A 25,019-nucleotide genomic window follows, 5' to 3' on the forward strand; every position below is an offset into this window, starting at 1 on the left:
TTTTGTTTAGTTATTTAAAATCTAACAGCAAAAGTTTATGAACTCTACGTTAACATTTTTGTTGCGTACTGATTGTACCATTGAATCATCTTAAATTTGTGTCAATTTAAATTCTCCATAAAGAATCTCTTAGAGTACAACATCCAAGTTGATTTTGAGATTCATTTTTCATAATTTTTTTTTTGCTACAAATCTTTTATATGGATATGAATGGGTACGAATCATTAGTTCAGAAAGATAATTAAAATATTCTCAAGTTTTTATGTTATGTTTCTACGATAGTTGACTAATTATGTTTGTCATCTGTGTCAACTTGGCCCTAGTCATATTAAAATTAATATTGATTACGTTGTTACTGATTTTATTATAATATATAAAATCATCATAGCTGAACTATCATTTGTGTGAAATATCATATGAATAAGGACAGAATTATAGATGTCATTAAATGTGTTCGTATTAAAATTATGTTCTAAGCCCTATAAATTGATGGTGTCATGATATATGAATGCATAGAAAAATTTAATTGTGTGAGGACTTTCATTCATCATATACTCACCATTTCTCCACCTCTTTATCACTTATCTTAGTTTTTGTTAAAGGTTCTTCTATTGTTATGCTCAAGTGACGACGAGGAACCATTGTCACATGAAATAACATGGTAAATCATATTACGAAGTTTTAATCGAAAAATAATCGAGTGAAAGATTGGTATCGAGAACATGATCCGCATAGTTTCACTCGTTTTCATTTCTTCTACTATGAGACGATCGATATGTGCCTCAGCGCTGAATTCATTTTTACATGTTGAAGGATTAGTTTGTTACATGAGCATCCGAATCATTAAAATCCGGATCCGACCTGAGTCACATTTCGAACCCCACCTAAACCCCCGCGGCGCAACCCTGCCCTAATCGCAGCGACCGCTCTTTTTCTTCGGCGACTGCGGCGTCTCCTCAGTGAACGACGGCTGCCTTCCTCTCCATCGGGAAACAGCGACAGTTGGCGGTGCCGTCTTCCCCTCCCGGTATCTCTCTTTCTCTTTCTCTTCCTCCGTCGCCATCGCACACTACTCCCTTCTCCTCCCTCTTTCCCCTCTGTTCATCGCAGCCCCGCCCCCGCCCCGCCCGCCCCCCACCACGCGCGCCAGCCCCACTTCCCCGATCCCTCCTCCCTCTCCCCCTTTCGTCGCAAGCTCGTCCCCTTCCCCGACACCATCCTCCTCCTCCTTCCTCTCTCTTCCCTCTTCCCCCAATTTTTCTTTGTTTTTCTTCCTCGATACCATCCTGCAATAAGATTAGTTTTTTTTGTATTTTTCTGCAAACAGCACACGATACTGCTTCAAAAGATGATGTTTTTGTTGCAAAAAAGGCTCTTTTGCCTTTTCCCATGTAACAATTCCTCCATTTATCTTTCCTCCTATCAACTTTGCAGCCTGTTTAACTTTTCCACTTCCAAAGACCAGAGTTCAGAGCACAGATCCAACTTTTTAGTGGTCAAGCCCCTTCAATCATGTGAGCTTTCCTCAGAAAAGGCTGCAAAAACACCCAAGTATCACACCTGTCGTAAAAATTCTTCTAATCTTTTCATTGAGTTCTTTAAGCAGAACGGTTGGAGCGATGTACAAGTCATGAAACTTACCCAGAAGGCACCCCGGTTGCTGTGTGCTAAGGTAGAGACTACACTGAAGCCCAGGATGAGATCTTTGCAGGACATGGGATTTTCTGTTACCGAAATAGTTCAGTTGGTTTCAAAATTTCCGACTGTACTCTATCATAATATCCAACCGAATTTGAACTTCTTGAAGTCACTACTTGGTTCTAATGAGAGGTTACTGAAAGCCTGCAGTAGGAACCGATTTCTTCTTACTTCTAGCTTAGCTCGGAAGATAGAGCCCAATATATCTCTCTTAAGGGAATGTGGCATCAGTGATGAATGCATCGCGCGTATGGTGGTGTTGAATTCGGGTTTTGTTGTTCGAAAAAACAAATTTATTAAGGAAGTTATGGAACATGTTGAGGAGTTGGGTGTGCCACATGATTGTGGAATGTTCCCTCATGCACTTCTTACTGTCTTGAACTCGAGCAGATCGAAGTGTGATGCTACCTTTGCAACCTTGAAGAGCTTTGGTTGGTCCCAGCCAGATATCGTTGCCATACTCAGGAAGAACCCATGTGTTTGGAGACTCTCAAAGAAGAACATATCTGACAAAATGACATTCCTGACGAAGGAAGCTGGTTGTGAGCTGCAGTATATCATTCGCAATCCTGGGATTCTTGCATATAGCTTGGAGAAGAGGTTGAGACCGCGACATGAAGTTATAAATTTTCTTGAGCAGAATAAATTGCTGGATAAAGGACATCGCCTTTTATATGTCATGCCACTAACTGAGCAGAAGTTCATGAACAAATTTCTTTTCCCGTACAAGGAGAAATTTACTTCACTCTATAATTCCTATGTTGCTGCTGTGCAGGGAAAGCACCATGTTGTCCCTGAAAATTAGGATTGCAAGTGCTTCCTCGAGATAAAAGTGTAAACCTATTGCATACTGACTGCACTATTTAATCATCTTAAATTTGTGACAATTTATAATCTTCAGGAGTTTCTTCTGAGTAGAACATCACTGTTGATTTTGATATTTTATTTCTAATTATCTTTTGATACCTTTTTATTTTATACCGATGTTTTAAAGCATTTGTGTTATGTTTCTATTGTAGCTTGTTATTTCTCTCGGTTGATCGGTGGCGACTTGGCCTCAGACATGCGTGGGAAAATAATTAATGTGTGGAGAAACAATATTTTGCGAGTGACTCTTCATCATATTTTCAATATCTCTGCGCCATCTCTATCTCTCTTACAAGAGAGATCGAAACGATACATGAGTGATAATCTTAGCCCTTTCAATATTCTTCTAAACTGAAATTAAGTGTAAGCAAAATAAAAGTTGCAACCACTTGAAATATCATAACATTACAGCAGCGAGGAAACATTTTAAAGACCCCGTACATATTATGAAATCTAACTTGGAGAAACTTTCGAATCAAGTACACGATACATATATATATATATATATATATAATGTGCTAAGAAAAATATGGTAAATATTTGTTTAAAAGGTTTCATATGACAACTTATATGCCAATGAATACAAATGATAAATTATGTTAAAATATATAGTTAAAAATAGATTAAAAAAAATAATATACATGTTTAATTGGAACATAAATTTATCTCACACATTCAAGATCGGATCTTATATTTACAGTTAGTTTGTTATTCGGATTTATGCACAGCCCTATAAGCATCACTTTGAATTAAGGAGGTGTGATACGATTATTTTAAATATTTATAATTAAATAAAATAAAAGATAAAGATTTAAATTAGAAAAATGAATGAGGATAAGAAGATTTGTTGGAATATAATATATTTCTTTATTATTTAAATGAACTTATACTCTTTTATATCTTTTGATTCATATAAATAGGAATTATTAAATAAATCCAAGGTACTATAGATTTGAAGTACTAATCTTTTTTTTTTTTTTTTTGAACTATCTTCATCTCGACGATGTGGTGATCCAAAATTTATACTAATTTTTCACTTGAAAGCTTGCAGGGATCACCACTCATTTGTGGTGATCCAAAATTTATACTAATTTTTCACTTGAAAGCTTGCAGGGATCACCACTCATTTGTGGTGATCCAAAATTTATACTAATTTTTCACTTGAAAGCTTGCAGGGATCACCACTCATTTGTGGTGATCCAAAATTTATACTAATTTTTCACTTGAAAGCTTGCAGGGATCACCACTCATTTGTGGTGATTGGTGATGCAACGAATGAATCGAGTGGAAACATCAATCGACTAAGATGAGACTTCACAACATCCATACGTGCCTTCGAAGCAAGACGACACGAGCTTCACCTGTGTGTGCTCCTTCCAATTATTGATCTCACAGCACTAACACGTGCATTGTGAATGTCATGTCATTCCATTTTCTCGTACATCAGTGGATAGGGAGGGAAGAATACACGTCATTCCATTTAATTTAACTAGAGATATTTTCTTCCACAGAGTTCAATGATGCAGAAGATCCATATGGCTGATCATGAATAGCTTAGCTTGGACATCATGGCTGATCATGCAGAGTTCAATGATAAATTAACCCTATCCCCCTATTGCATACTGATTGTACTATTTTAAATTTGTGACAATTTAAATTCTTTATGAGGAACCTCTTAGAGTATAACATTCATGTTAATTTATCTTAAATTTGTGACAATTTAAATTCTTCGTGAGGAACCTCTTACGGTATAACATCCATGTTAATTTTGAGATTTGTTTTCTATAAAGTTTTTTCGTGTTATAAATGATATCGAATCTTTTATATCGATGTGAATGAGTACAAGTCATTAGATCATAAAGATAATCAAAATAATTTTTGAAGTTTTTATGTTATGTTTCTACCATAGTTGATTTTGAGATTCATTGTCTATAAATTTTCTCGTGCTATAAATGATGTAGAATCTTTTATATCAATATGAATGAGTACAAGTTATTAGATTAGAAAGATAATCAAAATATTCTCAAGTTTTTATGTTATGTTTCTATCGGAGTTTGACTATGTATGAATGTATAGAGAAATTTAATTGTGTGAGGACTTTCATTCATCATCGCATGCTCATCATTTCTCCACCACGATATCAGACATCTTAGTTTTTGTAAATGGTTCTTCTATTGTTATAATCAAGTGGAGACTAGGAGACATTATTATCACATGAAATAATATGATTTAAAATCAAAATAAATCGAAGTGAAAAATCAGACACAAAAAAATAAGCATAATAAGCTAGAAAAGATTGGTATCGAACATCGATAGATTGATACATTTTCGCAGAGTTTGGCAGACTTACTAAGATACTTAATAATACATTGATAGATTTTCTTTTCCGTTTTTTCTTCTTGTCATTTCCTTTGCTACGAGACGATCGATGTGTGCCTCAGCGGTAATAATAAATAAAACACTGTGATTTCATTTTACATGTTGAAGCATTAGTACTCATATTGTTTTGGCATCCAAAATAATTTCTTCATCGACAGTTGGTTTTGTTACATGAGCATCATCCGATAAGTGGGGTGGGCCCCACGAATTCGACCGGAGGCGGTTCGACGGGTCAGGCGCCCGAATGATCAAAATCCGGATCGAACCTGAGTCACATTTCGAACCCCACCCAAACCCCCGCGGCGCGACCTTACCCTAATCGCAGCGACCGCTCTTTTTCTTCGGCGAGTGCGGCGTCTCCTCATTGACGACGGCTGCCTTCGTCTCCATCGGGAAACAGCGACAGTTGGCGGTGGCGTCTTCCCCTCCCGGTATCTCTCTTTCTCTTCCTCCTTCGCCATCGCACACTCCCTTCTCCTCCCTCTTGCCCCTCTGTTCATCGCAGCCCCGCCCCACGCGCGCCAGCCCCCCTTCCCCGATCCCTCCTTCCTCTCCCCCTTTCGTCGCAAGCTCGCCCCCTTCCCCGACACCATCCTCTTCCCTCTTCCCTCTTCCCCCAAATTTTCTTTGTTTTTCTTCCTCGATACGATCCTCCACCTCCCTTCTCCTTCCTCCTCCTCCCTCCTCCCTCTTCCCCCTGTTCATCACAGTCCCCCGGACCCTCGCCTCGTCGCAACCCCCTTCGCAGACCTCTTCTCCCTCTTCCCCTCTTCCTCGCTGCTCCCAGACCACAGCCCGGTCTTCCTCCTCCTCCTCACTCCTCCTTTCTGTATTTGTGACTGCTGTAATTTTTATGTTAATTTTGAATTATTATTTTTTACTATAATTATTAAAATGTCATTTTTGATGTTAATCTTCTTTTTTTAGTTATCTTATTATTAGATTTGGATAATTTAGCACTTTAATGTTTTCTAGATAGTTAAATCAATGTAATTTTATATTTACCGGTGATGATTTGAATATGAAATTAGATGAAACTCATTTTGTCTAATTTTTATTTTAATGCCTGGATTTTTTGTTAATTATATTTTTTATTATTTTATATTGGCTAGTTCTTTGCGGAGCTTGGGCGAGTGCCTTTAACAACACTGTCTTGAACATTGGCACAGTAGCATGGAACAAGTGATCTTTTTTACATACTCATTTCCTGATCATTGTAACCCATTAAGGAGGCCATAAAAAATAATTTTGATATATTAATTTAGATTAACGTAACTTGATTGTAGCCAGATACTGTGGTCAAATATGGTGCTCAGTGTTTGGAATTTTATTATCATACAGTATCTCCAATGATGTTTTTTTTTTTACAATTGACAATTAATTTCTGGTTCTTGGATATCAGCTGGTTCACTGACCTCATATTGTTAGATTAAAGGAAAAAAGTTACTATAATTTTAAGTTAGATTAAAGTTTTTAATTTGGAAATAAATTTAAATTTACTATAATTTTACCAAAAATAATCTTATTTAGGAAAGAATAGTGACACATTTTTTTCGAGCTTTAAGGAATATCTTTGTGGTACGTTCTCAATCATCTTTATATTAATATTGAATTGTTTATAAACAAATGATTAGAATTATTAGATTATTTATTTAAACAACTTAAATTTTAAGATTCAAATGAATCAAGTAATTAATCGATGAATTGTTATATTATTTATTTAAACAATTTAAACTTTAAGATTCAAATGAATCAAATAATCAATCGATGGATATACTTGGTTCTACCACCAAAAAGAACGACGCGATTCCATCGGCTGTGGATTGGGGTCTTCAATCCTCTATATCTATATATAAATTTGACATGCTTGTTAGATCCAATCCTAAAATTGATCTCGCGACATAGTATAATGGTACACCGTATGCCATTAATGCATTAATGTAGTTTGGTCGTAGTTTGATTGTCTTGAACAAAGTGTTCGAGGCAGTTCTTGAGGCAAGGATGGTTGTGACATATATTGGTATGGAGCATGGAGAATGTCAGAACTTCTACTTTCACCACTGATTGGTTGCTTCGTGTCATAAGATCGATAATCGCATTGTTGCTCGTAGAAGAATGACCAACCATGATTGTAGTACTGTTGGCTGTAAGATTCTTCATAATATGATGGTTGTGCATATGATGAGCTTCACGTTGTGTCTATATCTTTGTCGCATCTGCTGAAAACCATCCACTGTTTTCCCTTTTCCCTTCTATGTATAAACATCACCGATATCTCGTCGAGCTTAATGATTTGAATCCTGGGTGATATGTGTAAAATATTGCTCCTCAGTGCATGCACTACCCTCAAATTGTGTAGACGTGACCATCTCTAACGTCATTGCCATTATCGATCAAGGTACTATTTCTACGTCGCTGTCATGTCTTTGGACGGAGCTGGTTGTTGAATGCGATTGAGAAGGTGTCTCGTCGTCCAACTCTATTCTTTTCAACTGTGCGACTGATGCTATTGTCTTCCCCTTTGTCTATTCCTTTGCTTTTGCACATTGGTCGAATGATTATGATGGTTGGGTGTCTCTAGTTAATCTTGATTAGAGTGTTCATTTCCTTAATCCCTTCAAATTTGATCCAATCCACAAATTTCTCAAACAATGTCTTTTCTACATACCGGTCTAGTTTGACATGTAAGTGAATCATTTCTTTACATTCTTGATGAAAAGGATCAATTATTCTGGAAGTGCTCATTTGAAATGTTTCTGGTTTTCGTTGTAGGACATTAGTGAATCTGATGTTAGACAAAACATTATGCATCTTCCACCTAATCTGAATGCTGAAGTACCTAGTGCAAGTCCTTGACTGATGTTCAACCTATTAGCACAAACTTGAATATCATCTGTATACGATCAACATAGTTAATGCCATTGTCACTCTTATGCTGCATATTTGATGAAAATATATTTGATGTCATTTTTCAGTATCTGCAGGGATATAGCGTGCTTCACAGTTTCTGAAGCTACCAACTGCAATAGATAAATAGTGGAAGGTAGTGTCAGTGCGCATGTGTCACATCAAGACATTATTTCAGTGGTGGAGAATTGCTTGGATTTGAGCATGATAACAAGTAAATGATCAAAGGTACTGATAATCAACACTCAAACACCATTTAGAGACTTAAATCTGAGAGAAATGGTTTATGGGAACTGATGGCAGGTGGATTTATGTGAAGAATTTTATCTGATACAGATGATCAGCTTGAAGTTTTCAACTTCCTTTTGATTGGAAGCAGATACAGAAAATATATTTAGTTTGGATGCGCTTGATCTGAGGTAGAAGAGGAGTTGGTCTTAGAGAGGGCAGCGATTAGATTAGTTTTTTTGTATTTTTCTGCAAACAGCACACGATACTGCTTCAAAAGATGATGTTTTTGGTGCAAAAAAGGCTCTTTTGCCTTTTCCCATGTAACAATTCCTCCATTTATCTTTCCTCCTATCAACTTTGCAGCCTGTTTAACTTTTCCACTGCCAAATGCGATAGTTCAGAGAACAGTTCCAACTTTATAGTGGTCAACCCCCTTCAATCATGTGAACTTTCCTCGGAAAAGGCTGCAAAAACAGCCAAGTATCACACCTGTCGTAAAAATTCTTCGAGTCTTTCCATTGAGTTCTTTAAGCAGAAGGGTTGGAGCGATGCACAAGTCATGAAACTTACCCAGAAGGCACCCAAGGTGCTGCGTGCTAACGTAGAGACTACACTGAAGCCCAGGATGAGATCTTTGCAGGACATGGGATTTTCTGTTACTGAAATAGTTCAGTTGGTTTCAAAATGTCCGGCTATGCTCTTTCAGAATATCCAACCGAATTTGAACTTCTTGAAGTCACTACTTGGTTCTAATGAGAGGTTACTGAAAGCCTGCAGTAGGAACCGATTTCTTCTTACTTCTAGCTTAGCTCGGAAGATAGAGCCCAATATATCTCTCTTAAGGGAATGTGGCATCAGTGATGAATGCATCGCGGGTATGGTGGTGTCGAATCCGTGTTTTGTTGTTCGAAATAACAAATTTATTAGGGAAGTTATCGATTATGTTGAGGAGTTGGGTGTGCCACGGGATTGTGGAATGTTCCGTCATGCACTTCATTATGTCATGAACATGAGCAGATCTAAGTGTGATGCTACCTTTGCAACCTTTAATAGCTTTGGTTGGTCCCAGCCAGACATCGTTGCCATACTCAGGAAGAACCCAAGTGTTTGGACACTCTCAAAGAATAACATATCTGACAAGATGACATTCCTGATGAAGGAAGCTGGTTGTGAGCTGCAGTATATCATTCGCCATTCTGGGATGCTTTCATATAGCTTGGAGAAGAGGTTGAGACCTCGTCATGATGTTATAAATTTTCTTGAGCAGAATAAATTGCTAGATAAAGGACAAGGCCTTGCATATGTCATGAAACTAACTGAGCAGAAGTTCATGAACAAATTTCTTTTCCCGTACAAGGAGAAATTTACTGCTCTCTATAATTCCTATGTTGCTGCTGTGCAGGGAAAGCACCATGTTGTCGCTGAAAATTAGGTTTGCGAGTGCTTCCCCGAGACAATGTGTAAACCTGTTGCATCCTGACTGCACTATTTAATCATCTTAAATTTGTGACAATTTATATTCTTCAGGAGTTTCGTCTGAGTGGAACATCCCTGTTGATTTTGATATTTTATTTCTAATTATCTTTTGATACCTTTTATTTTATGCCGTTGTTTTAAAGCATTTGTGTTATGTTTCTATTGTAGCTAGTTATTTCTCTCGGTTGATCAGTGGCAACTTGGCCTCAGACATGCGTGGGAAAATAATTAATGTGTGGAGAAATAATATTTTGCTAATGATTCTTCAACATATTTTGTTACCAATTGGCTTTATCATCTAGTATACGTAGATGATATTATTGTCAATCTTGATCGAATCTTCCTCAAAAATTTAGGATTCTTCCTCAATAATTAGCTACTCCTTTATCTACAAATAAATCATTCAAATTATGTGATGGCAGTTGAACTCAATTCAATAACGATAAGTAATTGACTCCTTACAATAACTTTCACTTATAATGAAAATTTATTCTAATTTTTCACTTGACAGCTTGCTGCTTCATCTGTGTGTGTTCCTTCCAATTATTGATCTCACAGCAGTAACACATGCATTGTGAATGGCATGTCATTCAGGGCGTCCACAGATGTTGACACACGACCAACTCGGCGAGCATTGCCGAAAACAGCTGTTTCCGATCGCAGTACACGCTTCGTCTCGAGGCTTGAGAAAAGAGACACGATTATATTTATATAATTATTCTCGTGCAATCTAAAAGTATAAGAATAATTTTCTTATTTTTATTATTTTAAAATCTTAACAAATATTTAACTTATTTTCAAAATTACTCTTAATAAATTTTAAAATAACGTCACATTAATATCGATAGAATATCACCGGATGAGTCGAATATTTGAGTAATATCCAATAAGCGCATTTAAGAATATATCTATATATATCTAAATGATAAAAATATAAATAACGTGCACAAGAAACTAGAACATAAGATAAGATGATCATTCTTCCTCTCAATCGATTGCTTCTGTGACCAAAAATCAAAGCTACTACTGAGTTGACACACAAAAAAAATACAGTAATTTACAAAAGAAAGCCTGTTTCATATAATGAGATCTTCTTCATGCATAGGTAGATGTTCTCAAGATATGATCCATATCTACCACCTTTGGAAACTGGTCAGCAATATCACCTACCCCTCCGTTTGTCTAACTCAACGAAAAGACAATTGGATTGGAAATTTTAGGTATTTGGTTGAAAATATTTCATTGCAGGCTCAAGTAAGCTTCTCTTGTTAGTAAATATTAATCATTAAACAATGGGCTAATTAATAATCGATCATCAGAAACAGTGCAGCTTTTATTTCCTTAAACAAGAAGAGTTCGAACATGGCTGATAAGGATTCTATCAAATACAGCTCCTGATGGATTGTTATTACGATACAAAAAGGAAAATGCTTCATACTATGGATGACACGATCATATAGGAACAGGTTGAAGAAGCAACAAGGAGATGCACTCTCTCATTGTAGTGTTAGATTCGGTGTATGCATCGATGTACTTGTACACGTTCTCTAAGATTCGTGTAAAATAGAGTGACGTTTGGAGTAGCGGGGCGAGGAATGTGGTCGGATTGAGGCACTCCTGGTTTATATCCTTCCATGCGTCTTCCACCATTTCTTGGAGCTTCTTGCATGCATCGTCTATGGATGTTCCATACTCTTTCATGCAGCAGTGTACTGTGGAGACAACATGTTCCCTCTTCCCTTCTCTCTGCGTGCAAGTCGATAAAGAAGAAATGTTTCTTTACTTTTGGCATTCGATACAGATCGATCGATGTTGATTACTTTTCAAAGCTTAGCTTTCAGACGCTCACCACATCAAAAGTCCATAAACAACTGGAGAATGGGGGAAATCGTGTGGGTTAATTACCTCATACGAAGTGATGTCATTCATTATTCGACCGATTGCAGAAGAAGCGTCGACGATCTTGGGAAAGCTGGCAGCCCATTCAAATGCTTCCTTGGTTGCGACTTCCCCCATGCCAACCAAAATGGCAGAAGCAAGCAAGGGATACGTGGTGCTCATCTTGGAAACACCCAGGTGTTCTTCTAATGTGGGCACATATTTCTCATCCCTCCATCTGGATTCCTCAAAATAAGCTCTAGCTTGAGACTTCAACTGTGATCACGAGGAAACCAAACCAAATATGACAGCAGAAACGCGTCAGGAGAGAGAGAGGTGCAAGTCTAAGAAATTTTCTATGTGAACTGTCATCATCTTTCATGATTTAGGTTTGATTGTATACACACTGAGGCTTGCCATCCATAAATATATAGTCTATTTAATGAGTTTCCTTATAAAAGAAGGATATAAGTACATACTGCTTCCTTGAGGTAAAATATCCTAAACTTCTCCTCCGCTGCAAGCTCAGTTTCGAATTCTCGAACAGCGAATAGAAGCTTGAGAAAGAAGTCCTTTAAGTACTCCGGGAGCTGATCAACAGCCTCAAAGTCCCACCTGCACGTAGCATTTCTTCTCAGCAAAGGATTATCTCGAATTGCTAAAGGCACCCAGAAATCACATTTTCGTGGTTTCTATATATGTGTGATGCATAACTTAATTGCTACTGCATTTTCTTCTTAGCTTAATAGTATCAGCAAAAATGCAGCGAGGTCTCCAAACCTTTGGATGGCATCAGTTAGTAGTTGGCTCTCCTCTAATGTGCTATAGTCATCATAGATATCGTCCAAGATGGAAGTAATGAGCACTATCTTGGTAGTCATTACCCGCGCACGTGAAAACTGGGGTTCATAGTACACACCCAGTATCCAGTAGTATGCTACTACCGCTCGATCTCGAGCAAAACTTAGGGTTTTGGTTAGGGCTAAATCCTTCCACCACCTGTCAATAATTATCATCAATTTGGAACCTAAACGTAAGCAAATATAAATGCCGTATAAAGAAGACTTGCATGCAGACGTCCTTAAGCTCTCGACGATGAAGAGATTGCAGTATATGGAAGTCCAGCTTTGCGAGCTCTAGGATCTTATCGTTTCGTGTTGGCTCCTCCTGGTAGATGGAGATGTAATGCCTTGCGAAAAGCCTTTTTATGCTTCTGCGAAGAGGGGTCTCGAGGGCAAGAGACACTAGCGTTGCCATAGGTGGGTTGAGATCATGAACCATGGATGTAAGGTGAGTCCGCGTGAAAGAAATAGCTTCATCAAGTATGGTCTCTCCGTGAGTTCCAAGGTAAGCCGCGTTGTATAAGCTTAGCAGCCCTTTTACATCCTCAGTCAAGGTTGTTGAGAAGCTCCCTCCCTCATCCTTGAACTTGCTGAAGACATCTGAATAAATAGAGTGATGACATCTTTTGTGTTAGTAAAAACTAAAGACCTCTGTTATGATCCATAGAGCAACAAATGAACTAAATTAAATGATACTATCACCATGTACTAGCTTAAGTTTTTTGTTTTTCTTTTTTTTAATCTTTATTTTATTAGGGAAAAAAAAAAAAAAAAAAAACAAGAGACCTATCCATCATAAGCAATAGCACTATGATGTCTCGACAGAGACAGCAAAAGCTTTTAAATAAATAACATTAGTAGTTAAAAGTCTTAAACGATATCAAAAGTGGCCTTACGTATGCATATACTTATTAATTCAAATTCTAAGTATCAGATTGATTTTGCTCGTCTCCTACCCATAGTTACATAACAGAAACATCCGAATATAAGTCAATAGATCATATCTTATCTACTAATTCAGATTTTTAGATAATATGATATTACTAAAAGAAAAACAAGAGAATTATGCAATAGGAAAGTTTGGATTTTTTTTCTTTTATTAAGTTTTGTGTCCTCTAAAAATTAGAAGAAGAAAAAAAGGATCTTGGAGGAAGAACAAGACAATTGCTCTTAACCTACCATGGAGGAGGTTTGCAGCACCTATCGGACCCTTAGCTGGCATCCATATCTCCCTAGAGTCTTTACTTTCTTATTATGATCGAAATAAATGAGGGAATCATTGGGCACTTTCTTCTGCTTTACTGACAAGTTCAACAAAACTACGTATAGAATACTACCCTATACATTAAAGAAGATGAGGAGATTACCGGAGGTCACGCTGTATCCTTTCTCTCTAAGCAGTCGGAATCTGAGTGAAACCTCGTACAGTCCATCGTTGGCGCTATCGGCATCATAGACTCGTTTCAAAGCTTCGGTTAGTTCCTCCTCGAAGTGGTAATCGAGTCCAAGAAGCTGAATCGTATCGATCAAATGCATGGTTTGTGTCACATCGTAATTGTCCTGGAACATTCTCCTTACTTCTTCCCTGAGTTCTTCGTCTCGTTCTCTCATCCATGCTTCTGACTGTATCATGCTTAGGTGTTAGTTGATGTCACGGATCCACCTCTGATGATCTGTATTCGTTCTGGCTTATATGATAAGACAGGACTGCAGTCTTCAAGTTGAAACAGTTGTTTTCAAAGATGTGGTGGACTATGGGAGTTTAGAAGCACTAGCAACTCTCTCAACTTTTTTGGGATGCGACTTGAGTTACTAAAGCTTAAGAAAACATAGGAAATACTAGAAAACGAAGATGTTCAAAGAGCTGCATGCCAATTCAGTAAAGTGAAGCTAAACAACAGTCGAGCTGAAGCTGATTGTGCTCCAAAATTATACCTATGTACTGTTAAGTTGATCGCTCACTCATGCATGCGTATATAACAAAGAGTTCAGAGACTATATCACAGCTTCAAGATTAAAAGAAACTCTTCGATGAGACACGTGCCTCTGTTTCATCGGAGCAAGGATGGTGTGTGATGAAGTAGTCACCCCAGAGGTCGGGGATGATAGACTGCACACTGCCGCACGACCTGATGGCCTGCGGCATCAGATGACTGAGAACTCACGGCCTCCATTCCTCGAAGGCTTGACGAGGTGGACAAGAACAGCGTGGTTGATGTAGAGGACCATCACGGCTCGGTGTCTTATAGGCTCCATGGAGAACTTAGTGGTTTGAGCAGCTGAATAATTGAGGCCGTGATGCTGAATAATTGGCGTTGAATAATTGATGAAGAACACGATTCAATTGGAACCAATAAAAGAATTAAAACATGTAGTAGCTACATATGCTTTTCGAAACGGCTACACTAACTCTATTTTCTGTATGAGGCAAAAGGTTTTAGACTTTGTGATTCTATAATTAAGAAATTAATTATATATTTTTATATTATTTTTAATAAAAATTTTAAAACTCTAAAGCTATTAAAATTTCAGTAGTCATCCGATAAGAAGTTGATAAGACATATGATACATTGCCTATTATTAATATCAAATCCGAATCTTTACAATAATTCTAATTCAAGTTATTTTAGTGATACTGAAACATATTCAAGAAAGTTTCATAATATTTTATAAATATATAAATCTGGTGATTTTACATGTTTGTTTTAGAATCTAATTGTTTTGATGTTATAGATAAAAAAAAAAAAAAAAGGTGCAAGCAATTAAAAAAGAATTATAAACAATCGAAAAAAAAAAAAAAAGTCTCTCTCTCTCACACACACACATATTAAAACTATCACTTGATTCTGGAAGCTGATACCAAATGTGTTAATATCGAATACAGCCGTCTGGTATTTCGGATGAAGATCCAACGGGATTTGAATCTACACCTCATTTTGCTCAAGAATGATTATTGATATAATTGTAGCAAGTTGATGGGTGAGAGAGACTGCGATTCTGATGCCCGACCTACCAAAATGTGCGATGCGGTGCTTACCAGAAGGTGGTGCAGTAACTGGTTGTCAGGTGTGATGGGAAGGTGGAAGGCAAGCATGACCAGTAGATCAAGCTCGATCGGATGCCCGACGACCAGTGTTATTCCTTCAACTTCAGAAGCAAAAGGCGTGTAAGTTCATCGACGGATGATTTGAACTTGTTACTGCTAAATTGATGGGCTAATATACAATAAACATATCATATATTTCCTTTCTTTTTTTTTTAATCAGAATAAAAATTGACTTTTCATTGGCCCCTTGCTACTTCCGGGCTTTAAGGTGAGTAAATCTGTCCCCACGGCAAACCAGGATAAAAGGGAGAAGCAACAAGATCTCGGGCCATGTTTTCTCGAAGCCAGCAGATAAATACACAACTAGTGGCACCAACAACAGGACATAACCACAGTATTCAATCTACGTCAAACACTATATATATATATATATATATATATATATATATATATATATATATATATATATTGCAGCACAATATAACAAATCAAGGTAGAGTGCTGTAAAGAGTTATATGCTCGGACCCCACGACTGACGTCGACTTGGCTTTTGGGCAACTTACTACTGCCTCTAGCTGGTGTCACCGGGGGCTTTGACTTCAATTATTGAATGTCATAGTTATCAAGTTTGGCACTATATTACATCGGATGGTCATCAGGCTTAACATAAAATATGGACAATGCATCATAAACGCATGGAATCCTCAAGGAAGTTGGGGATGTGTGAAACAACTCATCCCCTAAATGAAGGCCAGCACCTCCAGCTTTCTTTACTTCCTCTTCTCAGCACCAAGAGAGAGGAGATCTAAGCTACGAAGTAGAGATTCATTACGGGTTCCTCTGACAACCGCAGCTCGGGACATGGATGAGGACCTAGAATCTACCACAGGCTGCTGAATCCTTTGACCACTCAATGGCCGGCTGCTGCTTGAAAATATTCTACTTGTTCTGCTATTTTGTGGCTCACTAGGTTCGGTGGAACCCGGTCTGAAGCTCGACAAGACAGCCATCTTTGATGTACTCCCATGGCGATACATTGGGCGGGTTTTTTCTGAGTCAACCTAAGATTACAAACAAACACACTTTGTTATAGCACCAATGCAACATCTGATGATACAACTACCAAGGACTTACAGCATCTTTGGATGACATAAGGGCATCGTCTAAAGTTTTGTGCTTGGAATGATCACAATGATGAGCAGAACCTGAAGCATTCCTTCTAGCAAATGCTTCAACTGCACCTGAGAATCTTTCGCGAAGCTCTAGCACCACCGATAAAGGTCACAACCAAATCAGCAGGACAAACTTTATTTTATGTTTACATCTACTCTTCAGAAAAGAAGCAAACCTGAAGTTCTTTCTCCCCGATCAAACGATGGACCAATAGCTCCATTCGTCCTATCGCTTGATTGCTGCAAGAAAATACAATATTTCAAAACAAACAAACAAGAAATAAAGGTGACAAAAAAATCCATAGCAACACAATAACTTCAAAATGCATACCCGTATCCGAGGACTGGCACCAATTTGAGGATGCTTCACAATGGTCCAGTCAAAAAAATAATCAAATTGATACCCTATGACAACACAACATAAAGAGAAGATTTAGTGCGCAAAACCTCAAGTGGCTGAAAGCTTTAGTAAAGATTAACTGCAAACATACAAGTAAAAAAGGATCAGAGAATATAATACTTGGAATCTACCTTCTCGAATAAATAGGTCACGGAAAAGTCGCTTCATGTATGAATAATCTGGCTTGTCCTCGAATCGCAATGATCGGCAGTAGTGGAAATAGGATATAAATTCTGATGGATATGACTTGCAAAGTGCCTGATTCACAGCATAGATGGTGCAAAAATGTCCGCATTTACTTGTTGTCATTAAGCTAATAAGTTGAATGAAGAAATAGCTGGTTAAGCAAGTTCTTCAGCAAACAGACAGAAAGAAGATCCTGAGTTACCTCTACAGGAGTAAGCATTTTCTTTTCACTAATTTTATCATACTTCTGCTTTTTAGTGCCAGCTTTAAGCCCTTGCCAAGGAAGGCTGAAGTGAAGGAAAACAACCAGATGTAACAAGTTATGCATCCATCAAAAAACAAAGATGAAAACGAATAAACCACACAGATCGATCTTAACCTTCCTCTTAAGAAATACATTAGCACATAACCAAGAGATTCTAAATCATCTCTTCGGCTTTGTTCTGCATGTAGACATGGAAATGTCAAGACAAGTATGCACAAGATGTATAAATATAAGGAAAATAACCTGTATCAATTTCTAAGGTGAGAGAAACTCACCAACCCCAAGATGTGTATTAACACTCGCATACCGTGCAGTCCCGGTCAGGTTCTTATTCTCCCTGTAAAATTATCTTAATGCATCTTACATAACCAAGAAGTACTAACACAAGGACTAAAGAAGATTTGATTTACACATGAAGACATGGAACACAGAGACTCGAGACACTCAATAATTGAACATGCATAGGGACCCATGTTAGAAACTTGTGAAGGATGACAAACACATTCGGATGCAAAATAGGAAAGTAGCCAAGGCTAAGACTCAAGAAAACTAGTTCAGCCACCTTACTAAGCTGCTTGCAGAAAGACAGAAACTTTAAAGATGTGAACTTCCAAGGTCTACTCTGGCTTTGAAGTTTGAACACCTTGTACTATCTTGAAAATCTTGTTTATTTACAAAACAAAGTTCCATACCAAGTGCTAATTTTAATTCATCACTTGCTCTTGATTCAAATAATTTAGTAATGCCATGTTTGTGAGCTTGCCGGCAATTCGTTTTGCCTATGAAATTATTAGCTTTTCAAAAGTCAGACCGAAACAAACTCATTAAAAGTCAAAGACAATAGTTATCAAGTTTGTCTTGTCAGAGATGCTATCTAGTAACTACCAATAATTCCTATTTTCTCTTAAACAACAGGTGCAATAATAATGTCAGGAAAATATCTACAGTGAGTAAGCAGGTCGATACAAGATTTTGAATTAGCCCATTTGGTCCAAGTCATTATTACCTGTATGGTATGTGCTTATGAGTTTGAAGATCCCTATATTTCTTCGCAAGGCCATAGTCAATGATATAAACCTGAGATTAAACAACAAATGTCAAACAGATCACAAAGAGAAAGACAACACAACATTAAAACTCTGGGAATACATGGCTAAACTCACAAATCAATCAATATTCCAATCACACTAAAACATAGCTCCTCATGCAACCTATTTATCAAAGATGTGGAGAAATATTCAACCATATAAAATTATGAACAAAAGGCAAATTTTAATCCTGTTGACAGAGTTTCTAAGAATGACAAACTAAGCTCAGGACAGATCCAAGAAGCACTAAGCACCGGTTGGTTCTTGTAATTTACAAAGTCCTTAGAACTCATAAATTATATTGAGGGTTGAGTTCATGATGAAGACATCCATTACATCAGAATACAATGCCATCTAGCTGGCTGATGCAAGCCTAAGGGATCTCTATGGCAGATACTGAATAGATATTGAATTCTCTTCCCAGTTAACTAACACAAAGCTCAGAATCTGACAGTGAACAAAATGACAAAGAGAAAACACTGGCCCTGATCCACATAAACAGCTGGGGACATGCTTAGCAAGAAAAGAATACTTATGACTTAAGAGAGAGATTAAATTGCATATATTACAGAAATGATAGGTCAAGGATTGTAAGAAGGGTTGATAACAGGAAAATGTCAGCCTTGGCACATTGGCACAGGTCACTTGACCATCAAGACACGAACCTAAAGAAACAGCCTCCGTACCTAGATGGTCCTAATGCATGAGACTCGTGTCTAAAGGCCGGTTTTCAAATCATACAAAGCCCATATTTCATAATTTGGTTTCTCAGTCTGTATATAAATGATTACTAAGGTCACAGTAATTTCGACGACAGACATGATGGAACATATCCCTCCACCTCCCACACTACTGCCACGTTATGCAATCAAAAGATCCCCGCCAATGCCCCATGATACAGTCCAAATATCCACTGCTCAGCCTCTTTTTGTTCTTCACCTTAGTTACATCGGACTGTAATAAGTTTCAGAAACATCGGATGTAGAACGGTGAGCAAATCAAATTGGCTATATCAGATTGTCAGATGCTTTCAGAACTGAGTGGCAACCCACTAGAACTTGGAATGAGAATGACTAGATGGAATGTCTGGAACCAATAAAATAGTGGTAACATTGATCAGATGGACCCAGCAGTCAGCAAAGTCTGATTGGTTCCAGGTAGTCATTGTCATATGGTGCCACAATCTCCACCCATGTCAAAAGTAGGGCATAGCAAGCATTGGGGCAGAGGGTTTTCATGGCAAATGTATAGCGGAAACTATACACCCACTGAGAACTAATATAACCACATAATATAAAAGGATGTACCCAGTGCACAAGGCTCCTGCCAATGCAAGCTCTGGGGAGGGTCAATGTACCCAGTGTTACCTTTAAATATTTAAAGATGTTGTTTCTGTGACCCGAACCCTGATCTTCCATGTCGTAGAGGAACAATCTTACTATAGTACCAAGGCCCACCCTCATCCTTAATATAACCACATAATATACCCTATCAAACATATAGTAACTAACTGATAGTACTCAACCTTTATTATTTGATTGTTAAATAATATTTGACTTCCACAATTTTATTTTGGCTACCTATATTTAGATTATTGTAATTATTTCAACGTATATGATGATATTTATTTGTTCACATTGTTGAGTTTATAGGATTTAAATATAAATACTATAAAATTCATGTTAATAAAATATTATATATATATATATATTAAAAAATGCATTTGTCCTCGCCGTGTTCGTACTCCAATTTTTTTGAAAATGATGTCGCCGTGTCCATGTCCCATGTCTGTATTTGTGCTTCTTAGTAATTGTATAAAAGATCCAAACACCAATTTACAAAAAAAAAAACATTATAAGTTTCAAATGATATGAATATTTTATATAAACGAGCCAAAAATATAAAACTAAAGTTCATTCATTCTATAAAAAAAAGCCAAAATATGGTTAATGAATGAAATAATGCCAACGTAATTCATTAATGATATATAACAATGAGAAATTGAAAGAGAGAGAAAGAACACAAGGGAGAAAGAAGAGAGAGATCAAATAGAGAGAATGCTAGCGAGAAAGCACGAGAGTGAAAAAGAGAGAGGGGGAGAGAGATAATAGGAAGCAGTGCAGATTGTCAGAAATACTTCGAGCAGTGGGTATGTGAACATTGGTCATTGATTCAAATATTAAGCAGAAATAGTTTAAAGTTCTTTTTATTTAGACATTGGTCATTGATTGAATGTCTAATGATGTTTTTTTAACTTGATTTAAGTTTTTCTAGTCCTATTTATATGGGTTAAGAATCAAAACTAGCTTTCTCTTGAGCTGAATTGAGTTTTTCCTTAACCACTTTATAAGAAAATTGACTCAAGGGTCATTGGGCTTAAAACAACTACTAGGGCCCATAGCAAAGCAGCAAATAGCCTAAGATAAAGCCACTGTAGACCTAAAGTGCTTTATGGTGACGCTGCATATAAAGCATCGCACCAAACATTTATAAACCACCACAGCAACAGATAAGACTGCCAGTTAGACTAAATATCTCCAGTATATAAAACTAATTTCTATCCACTGATAGATGCAATAAAATAAAAATCTGCCATCCAACCTGTTGGTGGATGCTCTTTCTTAGTGGATACAAGGTCCCTGATGTTCTTAGTGGATCACTAGAACAAAGTGAGAACAAAGGGATCGAGGTGTGACCATGAAATTCCATGGAGGTGCAATGAAACAACCTGAGGAAAGAATGATAGCTGAGATGGTTAAAAGGTACCATCCTCTATGTGATTTTACTAATGAGCAGCTATGTTCACCAACAGATCCATCATGTGTTTGTATCTTCAGCCATACTAGTTCTCACTTCCTTACTAGAAGGCGTACGATGTATCAATGCGGTGCAAGCCTCCCCATTCTTCCAAAACAGCCAACCAAAGACAAGGAAGAAGTCTCATTTGAAACAGTCGGTTTGCAGGTAATTATGACACAAATTAATGGAATCAACACTTATACAATAACAACAACAACAAAACTATAAGTCCCAACTATTTGGGGTTGACTACATGAATCTTTTATCGCCATTGAGATATGCAAAAAGTAATATGTTTAGTTAAGTTTAGAGTATTTCTTGGAATCAACACTTAAAATAAAGATAATTTAAATAGGATCAATTATATATCCTACACAAGTATTTGTTAGACAGATATCTAACACTAAACATGCACCCAACATGAGATTGTGTGGACTACGGACTCGAGGATATTAATAAAATCAGTGGAATCTAGAGTAAATTATTCCAAATTAGTTTAGATTTAAAGTCCATGGCATCAGGAATTTAAACAAGGAGATGGAAGGGCATTGTTTAGAAGGGTATGTTGAATGCTCACAATCACTCAGAATATAACAAATTCAACACTTTGTTTTATGTTAGCGCTCCTATTTTCTAGACAACTTGCAATAGCTCTTGGATGTGCAAAGTAAAATTCCCACCCATCACGCAAATAATATTTGGTTGCATACATTTAAATCTAGATTATGTCTATGATGGAAACCATAAGCTCCATGAAGCTACTTAAGACCATAGAAAGAAAAAAAAGCACTAATTCTTTGTGTGTACTTCCATAGGAAGTCCAAAAATTAGAACCAAAATTTACCTTTGTGAAAAAATTCAGATAAAACAATATAGAAACACACACGAAAGACACGTTTGAAGACCTTATTTATGTCTATGATGGAAACCATAGGCTTCACAAAGCAACCTGACCATCAAAGGAAAAAAGTACTAATTCCAATGTGTATAACTACACAGGAAGTCCAAAAATTAAAATCAGAAATTGGTTAAAAAAATTCAGATAAAACTCAACAAAAACACCACACGAACACACATACAACAAAAAAGAAAAATATTAGAAAATCTGGTTTAGACAAACCATAGGTTCCACAAAGCAACCTACGACCATGAAAGAAAAGAAACTACTAATTTCTCTGTGTATAACTACCGTAGGAAGTCCAAAACTTAAGATCAAAACTTACCTTGCAACAAAATTCAGATGAAACTTTCATAGAAACCAGTTTCACACACACACATTAGAAGATCTATGATTCTGGTAAAAAGCAGAAATTATTACCTTACATTAGTATTATCAAAATCAATTTATTTCGAGCGAGTTGATAAGAAATACTTACATTGTATTCTTGGTTGGAAGAATCATAGATATGAAAAATTAAGTGAACAATTACATGCTCTTTAAGATGATAGTGAAAAGTGCAATTCTGGGAAGTAATTTGAGGTCATTTTTCCTAGTACTCATAACATAGGTAATAAGAAGATGGATTGCCAAGTAATTTTGATGTTCCAAATATTTGTATGCACTAGTTTGAGCACAGTGAATAACCACTAGAATGTATCCTCAGATACATCTGAAGGGCTTTTGGGAAATGAAATTTCCGATAATATGATAACACACCTGATTTGCTTTACGACCAAGGCCCATAAGAAAGTTATCTGGCTTTATATCACGGTGAAGAAACCCCTTTGAGTGCATATACTCAACTCGGTTAATCTTCAAAGAAAGAAACACAAATATTATGGTGATGTTTAAAGAGAGTTTCATTTCTAAACTCTGAAAAACAAAAAGACAACTAAATTAAAAGCTAGAGTCGAAGGGGAGAAAATGGTTCACATACTAATTGATCAGCAAGCATTAGGACTGTTTTCAGTGAAAACCTCCGGTTACAGTAGTTGAACAAGTCTTCTAGGCTAGGTCCGAGAAGATCAATGACCATGACATTGTATTCTCCTTCCACACCAAACCACTTAAGATGGGGGATTCCAGCTTCATTAAAACAACAAACAAAAATCATCATTAGCATTGACTGACCAAACAAAATGAATCATACTAATCGATTGACAACTTACTTCCTCCTTGGAGATGCATATACAACTTCGACTCATAATGAAGTTGAGGATGCTTTGCCTTCACTGATTCCTGCCAGCATTAAAGCATAGGTAGTAAATACCAAGATCCCATGGGTTATCCAATAGAATAACAGAAGTAGATTGCTCCATGATGAAAACATCAGACTTAATTAGTAAAATGAGTTGAAGTAAACTAGAAATCTTGCAATATATCTCCAAAGAGAAGCCCAGATTGGAGCTTTCAAGTAGAGAACTTACTAAAAGATAGACCTAACATCACATTATACACACCTAGGAACAATTTTCTTTAATGGGTGAATGAGCAATTGGATTTTCAGCATTAGGACCACTTGTGTAAAAGGCAAAATCAATGTAATAAAGATCAGAGTTTATATTAATAATTCAAATATGAATACCATGAATAGAGTTTTTTGACTGATCATGTATACATTGTTGCAAGGTGTTGTACCGTACTCCTGGTACAATAGAACATGCACTATGTTTGTGCTACATGTTTTTTCTTTTTTCAGCCATTAAACTTGCACTGTAATCTTAGGGCAACATTAATAACTAAAAACAATTGTAACATCTCACATAATCAACTAGTGGTTTTATTGTTTCGAATTCAAGTTAGAAAATACTTCATTTACATTTTAAAACAAGTTATATATATGAACATAGTAACAGTGCATACGAGCTTTACTGCTACTTCCTCTCCGCTTTGTACGTTAATACCTGAATCAAATCAACAACGAAGACAAAGTAAGACAAAAAAAGAATAATAACTGGAGCATGAGCCAAGACATAACATAAACTAAAAAAATGATGCACAAATATCCGAGAATATAACACACCCAAATAGAGCTCGCCAAAAGAACCACTTCCAATCTTTTTGCCAAGCTTAAATTTTCCACCTATCACACGCTCCATCATTCAAGATCCAATACAAATACCCCACACTAATCAACTCAACGCAAAATCCTCAGATCTCCAAGGTTGTACCAAAGAATACTCCTTTAAATCACCAGCAATCCACCCTACGACTCTCCTCCACCGACCAAACACGATCAGAACAATCGAAGCCACCAATTCGTACAGAAAAAAACCCTAAAAATCGTTATTCTTGGGCATCAAGACCTACATTACAAGGAAACCGACTCCTAGACCTCCAACCAGCACGCACACGCATCATCGGGACTCCGAATCCTCCTCTGATAAGAGGATCCAACAAAAGGAGCACCACTCACTACCGAATACCGAATCAATAAACTTTCATCCGCCCACAACTCTGATCGCGAAGAAACCCAAGCACCAGCCTTCGACCGCCAAATAGAAACCCTAGAAGATCTCCACCGACACGAGAGATCCAAGCGCCGCTTTTCGAAACAACCCGTCGAGTGGATCGAACAGAGAAATCGGATCAAAGATATGGAGACCAAAAAACATCTCCCCCGGATGCTCACAACATCTGTCGCGACGAAGGAAGTGAGGAGAGACGGTGCCGACGATAATGTGATCTCGACAAAGCTGGCGACAGATTAGTTTTCCCTTGTTATTTCTCTGTTATCAAACCTTTTCTTGTTGTTACTTGGGGAATTAAGTACATACGAATTGGGTGACTTCCAAGTATGGGTTCCAAAGAGAGCTGCTTCTCGCTAATTCTTCGTTTTATGCGA

General features: G+C 37.1%; 2 protein-coding genes and 2 long non-coding RNA genes across 7 annotated transcripts; 2 read left to right on the forward strand and 2 right to left on the reverse strand.

The window, feature by feature from the left end:
- The first annotated feature begins 793 nt into the window (after positions 1–793).
- On the forward strand, positions 794–2,598 carry LOC135594706 (uncharacterized). The gene is made up of 2 exons (XR_010480209.1): positions 794–1,027; positions 1,435–2,598. It is a non-coding gene; the product is annotated as an uncharacterized LOC135594706 (long non-coding RNA).
- Positions 2,599–5,202: 2,604 nt separating this feature from the next.
- Positions 5,203–9,685, forward strand: LOC135594705 (uncharacterized). Of its 2 annotated transcripts, none has more exons than XR_010480207.1 (2): positions 5,203–5,375; positions 7,920–9,685. It is a non-coding gene; the product is annotated as an uncharacterized LOC135594705 (long non-coding RNA). The 2 variants fall into 2 exon arrangements; XR_010480208.1 differs by having other exon boundaries at positions 7,929–9,685.
- Positions 9,686–10,965: 1,280 nt separating this feature from the next.
- LOC135586900 ((S)-beta-bisabolene synthase-like) lies at positions 10,966–13,910 on the reverse strand. The gene is made up of 5 exons (XM_065085363.1): positions 13,646–13,910; positions 12,488–12,878; positions 11,916–12,051; positions 11,464–11,712; positions 10,966–11,304 (listed from the first exon to the last, which is right to left on the reverse strand). Exons 1-5 carry the CDS (start codon positions 13,908–13,910, stop codon positions 11,011–11,013), a joined length of 1,335 nt encoding a protein of 444 aa, XP_064941435.1. The 3' UTR covers positions 10,966–11,010.
- Positions 13,911–15,818: 1,908 nt separating this feature from the next.
- LOC103969666 (casein kinase 1) lies at positions 15,819–24,928 on the reverse strand. 3 transcript variants are annotated; one of them, XM_009383284.3, is made up of 14 exons: positions 24,198–24,928; positions 24,038–24,078; positions 23,344–23,413; positions 23,112–23,260; positions 22,892–22,987; positions 18,354–18,424; positions 17,623–17,684; positions 17,462–17,525; positions 17,285–17,369; positions 17,028–17,154; positions 16,828–16,901; positions 16,673–16,736; positions 16,459–16,586; positions 15,819–16,385 (listed from the first exon to the last, which is right to left on the reverse strand). In XM_009383284.3, the coding sequence occupies exons 1-14, from the start codon at positions 24,274–24,276 to the stop codon at positions 16,095–16,097; spliced, it is 1,401 nt and encodes a 466-aa protein (XP_009381559.1). In that variant the 5' UTR covers positions 24,277–24,928; the 3' UTR covers positions 15,819–16,094. The 3 variants fall into 3 exon arrangements, with proteins under 3 accessions (XP_009381559.1, XP_064941234.1, XP_064941235.1); XM_065085162.1 differs by having other exon boundaries at positions 24,807–24,882; XM_065085163.1 differs by lacking the exon at positions 24,038–24,078.
- Between the last annotated feature and the right edge of the window lie 91 nt (positions 24,929–25,019).

This window comes from Musa acuminata, chromosome BXJ1-10 (assembly GCF_036884655.1).
Source record: "Musa acuminata AAA Group cultivar baxijiao chromosome BXJ1-10, Cavendish_Baxijiao_AAA, whole genome shotgun sequence".
NCBI classification, from domain to species: domain Eukaryota; kingdom Viridiplantae; phylum Streptophyta; class Magnoliopsida; order Zingiberales; family Musaceae; genus Musa; species Musa acuminata.

Bases quoted from the DNA above. Each gene is read 5' to 3' on its own strand.
- LOC135586900 (XM_065085363.1), bottom strand. From the start codon at position 13,910: ATGATACAGTCAGAAGCATGGATGAGAGAACGAGACGAAGAACTCAGG. The intron at 12,879-13,645 runs GTAATCTCCTCA...CTATTTATTCAG, and splicing joins AGGATACAGCGTGACCTCCG to ATGTCTTCAGCAAGTTCAAG. The intron at 12,052-12,487 runs GCATTTATATTT...TGCTACGTGCAG, and splicing joins ATGCAAGTCTTCTTTATACG to GTGGGACTTTGAGGCTGTTG.
- LOC103969666 (XM_009383284.3), bottom strand. From the start codon at position 24,276: ATGATGGAGCGTGTGATAGGTGGAAAATTTAAGCTTGGCAAAAAGATT. The intron at 24,079-24,197 runs GTGTGTTATATT...GATTTGATTCAG, and splicing joins TTTTGGCGAGCTCTATTTGG to GTATTAACGTACAAAGCGGA. The intron at 17,155-17,284 runs GTAACTCAGGAT...GCTGTGAATCAG, and splicing joins AAATGCTTACTCCTGTAGAG to GCACTTTGCAAGTCATATCC.